The sequence below is a fragment of the Photinus pyralis genome, unplaced genomic scaffold (assembly GCF_008802855.1).
Source record: "Photinus pyralis isolate 1611_PpyrPB1 unplaced genomic scaffold, Ppyr1.3 Ppyr1.4_LG1, whole genome shotgun sequence".
Taxonomy (NCBI): domain Eukaryota; kingdom Metazoa; phylum Arthropoda; class Insecta; order Coleoptera; family Lampyridae; genus Photinus; species Photinus pyralis.
Genome location: NW_022170249.1, coordinates 29726050 through 29738789, shown reverse-complemented (window position 1 = coordinate 29738789; position 12740 = coordinate 29726050). Strand labels below are relative to the sequence as shown.

At 35.5% G+C, this 12740-nt stretch overlaps 1 protein-coding gene and 2 non-coding genes across 4 annotated transcripts; all 3 read left to right on the top strand.

The window, feature by feature from the left end:
- Positions 1-626: 626 nt before the first annotated feature.
- Trnam-cau lies at positions 627-698 on the top strand. The gene has a single exon. It is a non-coding gene; the product is annotated as a tRNA-Met (tRNA).
- Positions 699-1312: 614 nt separating this feature from the next.
- Positions 1313-1386, top strand: Trnat-agu. Its single transcript has one exon. It is a non-coding gene; the product is annotated as a tRNA-Thr (tRNA).
- Positions 1387-6750: 5364 nt separating this feature from the next.
- Positions 6751-12740, top strand: LOC116159257 (cytochrome P450 4C1-like). 2 transcript variants are annotated; one of them, XM_031472208.1, is made up of 8 exons: positions 6758-7004; positions 10794-10991; positions 11067-11249; positions 11294-11670; positions 11724-11792; positions 11835-12003; positions 12061-12240; positions 12293-12740. In XM_031472208.1, the coding sequence occupies exons 1-8, from the start codon at positions 6845-6847 to the stop codon at positions 12463-12465; spliced, it is 1509 nt and encodes a 502-aa protein (XP_031328068.1). In that variant the 5' UTR covers positions 6758-6844; the 3' UTR covers positions 12466-12740. The 2 variants fall into 2 exon arrangements, with proteins under 2 accessions (XP_031328069.1, XP_031328068.1); XM_031472209.1 differs by lacking the exons at positions 12061-12240; positions 12293-12740 and having other exon boundaries at positions 6751-7004; positions 11851-11989.

Below are 12740 nucleotides of genomic sequence, written 5' to 3'. Positions count from 1 at the left end.
GGATCGGTAATCATTAGGTTATGTGGTGGAACATAAACCAGCCACGTCTTTCTAATGGCATCTGAATGGTTGGGATTGGGGTGCCTTTGTGGGATCAACCTGGAAAATCAATGTTTTTCACATTACCAACTTTACTGTATGTCGCCTGTTCACGTGTCGGAAAACCTTCAACATTATTTATTTATGCACCAGAAAATAAACCCATAAAGAGCGTCTCAAAAAGCGACAGAGCACCTCGGTGTGACCCTACGGGGTCAACTGTGCAAAGTTTGAACCAAATCGGTCCAAGCGTTTGACAGTAGTTATCGTGTTCACGGACAGACGGACACCGTCGACTTGCATCGCTTTTCTCTGCCGCTTAATAAAACCAAAGAGTAATTATTAAGTATTCTTTGATAAAACTGCCATGTTGCGTATCGAAAAGCATAACATAAACACTACGTTTTTGCAATAATATTTGTTTATTATTTATTCCAGTTGGAATTTAACATGCATAGTTAAAACAGGAAAACGTGTGTCGGGTCAACTAGTTAATTAATACAATTTTCAAAATAATTATACGTAAGTACAGAATATAGAATCCGATTTGTAGTATGAATTACAAAACATCACGCACGTTGCATAAGAGCAGAGTGGCGCAGTGGAAGCGTGCTGGGCCCATAACCCAGAGGTCCGTGGATCGAAACCACGCTCTGCTAAAACTTTTTTTCATTGTGAATGTAATTTTCCTTTTTTATTAACAATGGATACAATTTTATTATGTATACTACTGTGTTATCGTAAGTCATTCGGGTTAAATAAATTATACACATTGTATGAAATTTATTACTGATATGTTATTTATGTTAGTTGACTTATTGGCCCGTATGAATAAAAATAAGCAAATGCTTATACTTGCAAAATTCAAAGTAAATACTCGTAAGCTTTGAATATAGACTACTAATATAATCAAAGCTCGTAACGTAAGTGTTCCTTCGCACTGGGCGACTAAGCAGCGCTTCTAAGCAGAAAGACAGGACGCAGTGCAGCGTTGCTAAACCCGAGGCTAAACCATGCTAAACAGACCAGTATGAAGGGGTAGTTACTAGTTAGACTAGTTACGAGTATTTACTTTGAATTTTGCAAGTATAAGCATTTGCTTACTTTTATTCATACGGGCCATTGACTGTGATACGGTGCTTCAAAGTTTGATTAGTCATATATTCGTAATATAAGAATGATAAGACAATGCAATTGCATAATAATATGCTAAATTTGCTATTTATCTAATGACACATTTAAATACCTATTAAATGTGCTACTTCAGCACGAAGGCGCCGTGGCTTAGTTGGTTAAAGCGCCTGTCTAGTAAACAGGAGATCGAGGGTTCGAATCCCTCCGGGGCCTGACTTTACAACAATTGTGAAGTTTTTTTTAAGTTTATGATCGGTTCAAGCATAATGTAAATTTTCACACTATCGTGCAAATAACGACTATTTCTTTTTAACGCAATTTAAATAAATAAAAAAATGGGTTATTTTCTTAGTTTTTCTTTCCGTAAGAACCTTAGTATTAGTATAGAGTAAACAACGTTTACTCTATGGTATTAGAAAACTTAAAACAAATGTACCTATTAGACTGGTTCACTTTTCGAAATTTCTCTGTCCTAGGGGCATTTCAGACAACATTTGGCCAACAAGGCTTTTTTTTACTAATTGGCACCTGCTGAACACGAATATCGATGTTGGCACCTCGAAATCTGAACAGGAAGTCCAGAATTCAAGATGGCGGCCAATTTCCGAAAATGTTGATCTTTTCACGCATGCGACCGATTTTTTCGATATAAAAACTAATTATAATGTTATTCCTGACGTACGTCACGATAATAATAGTTAACTATTGTTTTAACAATAATGTAATAGTTTTTTTTAGCGGCAGGATGCGTAAAATTAAGAATTGCGAAATTCCTACCTCGACTTGCAAAACGATTGTTTCTAGTAATCCTGACACATATAAGTATTCCCGACATGCGTTTATATTGCATAATTCTCCTTGTAAAGTTTTGATAACTACAATCTTTCGAATTTTACGTTAATTCTTATATGAAAAAAATGAAGGAGTTCAACTAAACTGTGGTGTTTCGGAAGATTCTTATTTTGCTAGGTATTAATTACCGTTACTCAGGATATATTATTATTATTCAAGTATATGAAAAGTGAAGACAAATTTATCTTATTTTCATGGTTAGGTCAATCGTCTTCTTGAGAATATAGGTAGTACAAATCAATTGAGCCTTGCAACATTAACAAAGTTTTGACGAGCAATCCTATTTACAACGACAAAGGACGATATCTAGAGCAGCCTTCGGAATTAATCTAACGTTGTGAGAATGGGAATGTAGCCATTTTCAATTCCTTCCCCAGAAAATAGGATTAGATATGCTAGTCTGAGCGACATTTCAGAGTTTAAGGTCAAAGAAGTACCTCTTGAGATTTACACCTGATATGCCGTAATTATGGAAATGGATGAAATGCTAGAGAAGATTGGATGGAATCCCAAGAGAATGGAGTTCAGAATTGTTAGATCTAAAGCTTCGCAGCTCCTGAAACCTGGCAATGCTTCTCCACTCTGGGAAGTCCTACTTGGGCAACCGAGATGGGGCCAGAGACGTACACATTCTTCCAAACGGACGTCTGGTAGCGACTTCTCCCTACCGAACTAAGCGTGACGCGCAGCGTCGGTGGAAACTATGGTATCAGCTACCTAAAGAGAAGAAAAGACGCCACCTAAAATGTGCGAGTCAAGTCGATGCTCTGAACAAGTGAAGTTTCATGTACCTAGTTATGATACCAACCTTGTATAGTTTTGTCACGAAGATTTTTGCAAAAGATCTCAGCGTGAACAGTAAAGAAGAGCGCTTTTGAAACACTCTCTAGTTCACCTCCGGGTTCGGATATAGATATTTGTAAATGTCTAGTGGGTTGGGTTGGTAGACCAGCGTTGCCTGAAACCCCCCTGCTTAGAAAAAAAAGGTCAAAAATAAATAAATAAATAAAAATAAATGCATCCAAGCGTGGAAATTCACAACAGCAATGACGTGACATCACTACTCCTGTGATAGCGTAAAAGGACAGGATATTCGTTACTACTCCCTTTGGCCAGTTCCTCTGCACATCATTATGGATAGGAACAAAGACTATCTTTCTTGAAGTACCGGTCAGCAACCAAACTTAGTTTGCCAGTATTTTCTTGAGGTGATGAAGAAGCAACAGAAATACATCTGTATCTGTAGCGTTATTCTAGTATCCGCTTCCGCTTCTAAGGAGGAAATCTATGTCGTCTGACGGTTACAGAAAACTTTTCTTTCATCACTGAAGCCTCCAGCAATCACCAGTACGCCGTCAAATGAGGCGTTTTCAAGGTGATGCGACAATAACTCGTCTCTTTCCTCTAATGAAAGGAAATTCCTCCAAATGTGAGGTAATGTAACATCGCGGATATCTATCACACGACGGCCGACGCACAGGAACTAAAATGCTTGCCAAAACAGAAATAATTTAATAATTACACGATGTGAAGAAATTTAAACAGTAGCCATAGTATTATGAAAAAAAGGTTTCCACTTTTACACACTTTGACGTTAGAAAAACTATGTTCACTATTATTATCGTGCCGTACCTCCTTCAGGAATAACATTATAATCCGTTTTTAGATCGAAAAAATCGGTCGCATGAGTGAAAAGACCAACATTTTCGGAAATTGGCCGCCATCTTGAATTCTGAACTTCCTGTTCAGATTTCGAGATGCCAACATCGATATTCGTGTTCAGTAGGTCCAAATTAGTAAAAAACGTCTATTTGGCCAAATGGTGTCTGAAATGCCCCTAGAACTTGTTAAACGGCTGTTTTTTATAAAAGTGAACCAGTCTATATAAATTGCGCACAACTCTTGTGCAGATAAAACGCATTTTTTTTAACAGAAAAAACTTAGAAAATGGTTGCGTTATAAGGTAGTAGCATGCTATATTTATCGATGTTTTCTTTCTTGGTAGATGATTAATGGGGAGTGGGCTCTTTACATATAAGCATTCAAAGGTTGTCTGGCATAGGTGCATTCAACATCTACGCTATATACTGCAAGAAGAAACAAGCCCTTAGAGAAAATCTTCGAAATATTGCATTTTCCCTGTGCAAGTACCTACCTTCCTGCAACATTTTCGAGATATTCACTATTAAGTTTTTATATCGCCGGCAGATGTGTCTCGTTTAGACACTTTTTCTGCCCTTTGAGAGTACCCTCCCCCAACACTCCTTTCTGCGGATATTTGCAATAAAAATTTTGACATTACCCTTAGATATGTCTCGTCCTGACGTTTCACGTGCCCTTATGAGTACCCCCTTCCGACACTTCGTTTTCAAGATATTCGCGTTGACTTCATCACCAATAGATAATAATATATTTATCCAAAAGATCCTAAACGGATATAGAACAAGTTAAGGGCCGCACAATATGATTATACATACAAGAACAAAAAATTAAGGTTCTAAATCAATATCAACATAGGACATAAATTCAAAACACTACCTATAGAAACAATTTACAATTAAAAATTTTTTGAGTTTTTACGTCCAAACAATTCATTTTGCCTTTGTGGGTACTTTCCTCCGGCAAACCGTTTTCGAGATACACCACCTTATAGTGAGAAGGGGAGCATTCTGGATCGTCCATGTTCGTCAATTCTCAGAACATGGTGAGCACTGGAAAATTTACGACTACACCACTGCTTAGACCAGGTGATTTAGATAAAAACGTCGCTCATTCTACGAATTAACGAATGGCACACAACAAAACATCACCTTACCAGCTCGCTCCACCCAGGACCAGCTATTTGTGGTTAGAAAATAATAGCAATCTTTGGAATGCTCTTTTTTTAGTTGGTTTAGTCAAATTCGTTTCAAAGGTATAACTCAAGATGAGATTCCACGTATATTTGTTTCGTCGTTGTTATTGTTTTATACACTCTAGTCTCTTTTTGTTCTCAAGATGAGCAACAGACGGACGAACGGACGGACAAAACCATCATATTAGGGAAATTTCTTTCGAAAACTTCCCTTAAAAAGCGTCTGCATACTCACTAGAATATTAATAAAACTTGAATGTTGCTGTATACTTATAATTGTAATATATTTTCTTTAGGTTGTCGATTTCGGCCCTAGGCCATCTTCAGACCTTGCGTCATAAAATACATGTAATATTGAAATATACTCGGAAACATATGTAAAATGGTTAAAACTTGAATTAAAATAGTTGTAAAATGGAGATGTGGTGTGTGTGTGTGTCCACATCTCCATTTTACAACTATTTTAATTCAAGTTTTAACCATTTTACATATGTTTCCGAGTATATTTCAATATTACATGTATTTTATGACGCAAGGTCTGAAGATGGCCTAGGGCCGAAATCGATAACCTAAAGAAAACATATTACAATTATAAGTATACAGCAACATTCAAGTTTTATTATCGCATCCTTATAATTCCAATAATGGAGCAATTCATCGATAATGTCACTAGAATATTATTTTTTTAATGAAAAATTCTAGTTAAAAAAAACTACACGCATTGAATAACAGATAACAAGAGCTATACATTTCAAGTACTTTTCGCTTCCACTCACCCCTCTTAGCTATGTTGCGTTTGTTGAATCATTTGCTAACGTCAATTATTGATCTTGATTTATCGGTGCCGTTTAAAAAATTTTCAAAACTTGTTATCGTCTACTATTCGTCTAATTAATTAAAACTCCTTGGGACTCTGCAATATAGGACATACAATAATACAGTTCGATTTTACGCTTTCTCAATTGTTTAAGTTAGTTTACATTTCATGTAATTAGGCCTGTTTGGAATGAATAAATAAATAAATAAAATGTTCCATTTAAAAAAATTATATTGTTGCGAATATTTCAAGAAATATGACGTGCCTGTTTTATTTTATTTTATTTATTATTCCTCTCTTGTTCTGGGCCCTCAACAGGCTTGCACCCAATTACAGATTGACCCGCATAATGCACTGTTCGAGAACATTTTAGAAAAACTCGGGAGTGTTCGAGAACTATCAATAAAGAGCTATATAGGCAAACCGACTTATGATTCAGGACAGTTCCAATTTTAGAGCCGAAGTAATAAATAGTTCACGCTGTTATAAATTGTGCATCTGTGAGTGATTGATATATAATACTTTAAATGTAATTCAATCATTTCTAGACTGTTATAAATTTATTGTTAACTACTTGTACAGAATTAAATTTACGTTACAATATTGTTGTTGTACCTCTTAGCTGTGGTACGCCACTGTGCTTTTTAAGATACATTAGGACGACTCGTATCACTTCTACAACTTTTACGTTTAATATATATCTAGCGATCAAAAATGAGTGACTATCGAATCGCCTTTGTAAGTTCAAGTTAAGTACGATTTGCCATGTAAACAAAAATGTCAAAGGTGACTAGACGGTCACTCATTTTTTATGGCTATATATATCACTATCTGCGATGATAACAAAAATATCCATTGGTAGTTTATAATCAATATCGCTGTACACTATTTTTCTTACGACTTCCACATAAAAAGCAAGTGAAAAGGTTATTTATAGTTACCTATTCTGCAGTTTTTTGCAGGAGCTAGATAAGCACCGCTCATCTTTTAGAAATTAAGAAATAATGTACCCAATTATGATAAATTACATCGGGTCCAACGATTCTGTAATACTGCTTTTAGTTTGACAGCTCGTGTTCCATGCTTCTAGCAAAGAGTACCCACTCTTTGCTTCTAGTACAACCAGTTGGGTTCCGTGCTTCGAAGATATGATATTGATTTTGTCACTCGTTCTAGTATTCGTTTTTGGGTACTTTTGTGTTTTATCATTATCCCATTACGTTAACTACCGCAAATATTTACATAAATATCCCGGTCCACGATGTTACCCAATTATTGGAAATACGTTTCATTTCGCAAGAGGAACAGGTAATTTAAAATTGTATTATAATTTGTTTGTAAATTAAAATATTTCTGACGTAGGTATATGCATTTTTGAAAAATAATTATAGGTAACCATAGCTACGAAATATAATTTAAAAGACGAAAAAAATCCCAAATTGCTGGTATTTACATTGAAATATTGACGCAGCATTGTGTGTATGACAGGTTTAATATCGACAGGGAAAATTTTTATATTAAAATTTCATCTAGAATAAGAGTAATTAGTTATACTTGAAAACAAAAAATAAGGCATTAAAATACGTGTGATGAATTATAATTCAAGGTTATAATCTACGTCATAATTCGTCCAAACAATTATAGCTGTATTAACTAATTTCTGAATTTTTTCAGACGACATAACGTATGCTGCGCGCGTACGTATGCGCCCTTAGAAACTCATCAATTAAAAAATTTCGATATTTATTTCAAGACTAGCTGACCCGACGGACGCTTTCCTCTTTCTTAGCTATGAATACCTATTAAATTCGGCCTGGAATAAATAATTACAAACAATTATTTCAAAAAATTTGCTGTGGCTAGCACAGGTACCACCCGCCCCACCTGCGCATGCGCGATTCTGCCCTTTTATGTCTAAGAATATGTGTAGCAAATTTGGTTTAAATCGGTTCAACCGTTTAGCCGGAAAAGAGATTTTGACACACTTGCCCCAAAATCTCCCCATCTCTCCCCAAAATAATAAAAAATAAACGCACTCACTTCTAGTTGCTTTTGGCGATTCAGAGCTAGCAAGCAAGGTACCTTTTTTTGTTGCGCCAAATGCCGTAATTGAAAGCAATTATTGTATTTCTGGATATGAGTCAAAAAATGTATAGAATCAGGCCCATTTCCGGAAACCAAAGAATATAGTGGCTCTGGCGGTACCAATGGCGTTAATTCACATGGCCACTGGCGCAACATAATCCCGGGGCGTCAGTTTTAATCTTAAAAGCCTTGCAATGTGGACACACAAAGTTCTTGTACTGTAATTCGATTGCTACGTTATAATTAAATGTAACTCGATAGGGATTAAAGGGGACATTTCTGCATTGTTCATATCGATTCCGTTAATTCGTTTCGCGCTTCGCTTTTCTCGTCAGCTTGACTTAAGGCTCCTCTGTAGTCAATCCGCCATATTGGAAAAATTGCTAAAGTTTCTTATGAAATGCTGCTTTTGTAGTTGAAGTCTAACAAATTCTCGATAGTAGATATTCTTTGCAATGATGAAAAGAACGGCCTTAGTTTTTTAGGAAGATCGATGAATAGAAAAATCGTTTTTTGTAGATAACAGCCGTTGTAATGAGGCTAGAAAAACGTACAGCACCAATTTGGAAATCCGACAGTATTTCCTACGGTGGTACTTAAAGATATTATTTCCACCTATTATGATAAGGCATATATTCTAAAAAATATGTTTCGCGATCTTCCGAAAAAAATCAAAACGCTAACGTAAGGATAGGCAATTCAAATTGCACTTATAACGCCTGAGGCGACAACTCATTACTTAAAAGGGAAAACAAAAGAAACTACCTGGCATTACCCTACACATTGTTACGCCGTTCCTAATGATATGGATTAGATAAATTACTATTTATTATTTATTTATTTGAATGCTGTTGATTTGTAAATCATAATGTCACATATTCCAAAGACGAAAAATGGATCTCCTATTATAGGTACATTGGAAATAATTTTTTTATTTCTAAAACCTTTTGCATCCCATCACGATGCTTCAAGAAATACAAAAAAAACCTTATAATGAGGCTGTAATATTTCCCTTTGACAGGGCGGGGGGTACGTACAATACTAGGTACTTCACATATTATATCATAAGTAGTGCTGAATATGAACTCTGTTTTATAACAATGCTTTCAAACTACCAAAGGCGTAGTTTAGTTAGCTGAAATCAAATATGACTAAATTACACGTTTGTGTATATTTCCCATCTAAAATTATCAGTTTCCTCAGATAGTCCAGTATGCGGAGCAGTCAGAAGGGCCGATTCCTGCAAAATGTGGTGTAAACGATTTTAACGTTTTAAATGGTCCATTTGGGTCCAAATAACATGTATTTGAAGAGTGCACACCAATTTCTTCCCGGCACAACTTTTGGCAGCCAAAAAACCTCAGTTTTTCGCTTAAAACTCGAAATCGGTCCATATTTTATGAATAACACTTCTTTAGTAAATTAAAGAAAACAAAATTCAGCGTCGATAAAAAAAAACAAACAAAATCGGTCCAATAGAAACATTTTTACAAGCGATCATTCATGCACATGTACCTAATAACTAAAAATCTATAAATCAGTAAAAATGATTAGAACAAATCACAGGAAATAAAGGTGTAATTAAAAAATGTTATAACAAACAATGCTAATCTAGTCCACTAATTACCTGAAAACCAGGTAATTTACAGAAGGTGTCATTATAGAGAAATGCAGTAAATGCATTTAATAAGTAATTTATTCAACGGTAACAGAAATAGGTATTTGTGCATTCCCAGTCAAATATTGTACAGCTATTCGATAAACTTGTTTACCTAATTAGTTCCTGATCATTATACATGGTCTATTGTGTTTAACAATAAATGAAGATATGCAAAACTGAGAAGGATAGATACATCATTGGTTTCACTCAAGGAGTAGGTAGGTACATCATGTAGCAGTGTGTATTGTTGGTGGTCTAACCAATTGCAATAACACTGAAATACAAATTGACTACAGAGGAGCCTTAAGTACTCGTATATATGTTTGACTTGTAGGATTACGAATTCTGCGACTTAAGTTGGTACCATGTTGGTACGTCTAATTAATAGCATCTTGAAAAAACTAAAATTCAACTGAAAATAGAAATTGACTCCCTAGTGTTTCTGTATAACTATGTATACCACGTGTTTAGTCTATCAACCTTCAACACTTAGGTACCAAAAATGGATATTAGGTATATCTAACTTTTAATATAAAAGGCGTGATTGCGGTGAAATAACTTCGAAACTTCTCAAAAAACTCACTGAAATCTGGATAAACTATCCGATCGAATTGACAGCACACTATGATATGAATAAATTAATTTTAGACGGATATATGCCGATCCATTACCGATCGATGTAGCTGTTAAAACAATTGCCGTCGCACCGTCAAACGCGCGATGTTTAAATAGTCGATAAGTTTTCTCCAAATTTCCAATTTTCTGCGCGATTTTCTTAGATTTTCTTGCCGTAAGAACCTTCTACACAGTATTAGAAAACTTAAAAAAAAAGATGAATGAAATCGGTAAAGTCGTTCTAAAGTTATTACGTGACCAGAAGAATCAGAGGTTCATTTTTATATATAGAGATATAAATACAAGGTGTAATAATACCCGTAAACCAAAAATCAGAAACCAGAAGACAGACCAAAGCAGGAAAACAACATTTTTTTTAATTAACCGAGTGTCCAAAATGTTTCGCTTGGGAACTACGTTATCGCTTATATATGTATACGAACAAAAATCGTATATTAAACGTAGGGTATTAAATTGGTCTACAAAAAAACGTATACGTTATCCTTTCAAAACGCTTTAAAACCGTTTATTAAACGTAAGTGTGTTGGCTGGGTACTTTTCTCCCCCACACGGCATTTGATTTGCATCTACACGGTTATCGATTATTAAACTAAACTTCAAACTGTATACACCCCGTATCGTACCTTTGCTGGATTTTTTTATTTTCCCATTGAAACATACATGTTTTCTATATTACGCCTTAGATTGATACATGTTTGGGTAATACCTTTTTTTAGGTTTAATACCATCTTTAATGAAGTGCAAGAAGAAGTATGGTGATATTGTACACTGCATGCTTCCATTTTCCCAAAGACTATTTCTAACTGGCGCAAAACCCGTTGAAACATTACTAAGTTCCACAACCTTACTAGAAAAACCCCTCATTTACAAATTCTTTCATCCTTGGTTGGGATTGGGATTGTTAACTGGATCTGGTATGTAACCTTATGATTATTATTAGTATAAAAGATTTACCTATCAAAGAAAAACATTTAATGTTTTATTTTTAGGCGCACGATGGAAGCACATTAGAAAACTCCTAACGCCAGCGTTTCATTTTAAAATTTTAAAGCAATTTATCGACATTTTTGATAAACAAGGTAACATATTGATCAATATTCTGGAAAAATGTGACGGAAAGGAAGTTGATGTATTCCCATACATTGCCTTGTGCTCTTTGGATATCATATGCGGTACGTTCAGGTATTTGTTTGTCTTTATCACTAATTGTCTTTAGAGGCGACCATGAACACGTCAGTGGATGCCCAATTCGCTCCCAATTCAGAGTACGTTTCAAGCGTGCATGAGATGTGCGCCATTGTATTTAGAAGGTACCATTCCCCGCTAAAGGCGTGGGATGCTCTTTATAAACTTTCTAAAGATTACCAAAAACAAAAGAAGGCACTTACTATCTTGCACGGTTATAGTAACGCAGTTATTAAGAGGAGGAAGAAGGAATTGGAAGATGCCAAATTGCATATCTCGAATAAAGAAGATGAAATGGGTAACAAACATCGATTAGTATTTTTGGATTTGTTGTTGCTTAGCGAAGTTGATGGAAAACCTCTACCACATAACGTCATTAGAGAGGAAGTCGACACCTTCATGTTTGAAGTACTAAAACATCCTTAAGAAAAACGCCCAAGTGTTTATTTACATGCTTACAGGGACATGATACGACAACATCTGGCATTAGCTTTACTTTGTACTGTCTTTCCAAGAATCCCGAAGTTCAAGTAAGGATTTATTTTGAGAGCAGTTTCTTTACAATAGTACAGGACAAAGTGTTTACAGAGCTGAAAGTCATCGATCCACAGGGTCGTAAAGCATGGGCGTATGACGATTTACAACAAATGAAGTATTTGGAACAAGTAATTAAAGAATCGCTGAGACTGTACCCTCCGGTCCCCTTATTTGCACGAACACCTACGGAAAATGTCGATTTTGGTTTGCAGGAAACACAGTACCTACACTGTAAGAAGCTTTAAAAATTGCAGCTTACAGGAGGCACTCTGGTACCCAAAGGTATATCCTTGACGGTCTTTACATACGGCTTACATCGATGCCCAAAATTATACCCAAATCCAGATGTATTCGACCCAGAACGATTTACTCCAGAAAACTCACGAGCGCGATCCATTTATGGGTATGTACCTTTTAGTACAGGTTCAAGAAATTGTATAGGTAGGTATAGTGGTTGATGTTAACAAACAACAAAAAATGGGAACCATTTTAGGTCAACGATTTGCAATGTTGGAAATAAAGTCGATAGTGGCATACTTAATACGAGAGTTTAAATTGTTGGAAGTAGTTGGGCATGAACCTGAGCTAACAGTAGATGCGATTTTGAGGCCACAAAATGGGCTGCCTATTCGATTTGTAAAGAGAAATAATAATATTAAAATGTAATTCTATCACAGAATACATATATGTGTACCTATACAGAAACACATTTAGATATACAGTGTGTCCCAGATCGCGTGGGATTGCATGGGTAACTTTCTTATTATGTGCAGTTTTAGATGCTTATTTAAAAGTTCCTTGTGGATAATGTGGATATGATATGATATGGATTCCACGTTTTCGAAAACTCCCGAGTAATGATTTCTAAGCGATTTCTCAACCTTTTTTATATATGTTTATAATTTTGCAAATAATGTAATAATAAATCATTTTTTGCACCC

Excerpts from the sequence above, each read along its gene's own strand:
- LOC116159257 (XM_031472208.1), top strand. The coding sequence starts at position 6,845 with ATGATATTGATTTTGTCACTCGTTCTAGTATTCGTTTTTGGGTACTTT. Across the intron at positions 11,250-11,293 it reads CTCTTTGGATATCATATGCG|AGGCGACCATGAACACGTCA; the intron begins GTACGTTCAGGT and ends AATTGTCTTTAG. Across the intron at positions 12,241-12,292 it reads AGGTTCAAGAAATTGTATAG|GTCAACGATTTGCAATGTTG; the intron begins GTAGGTATAGTG and ends GAACCATTTTAG.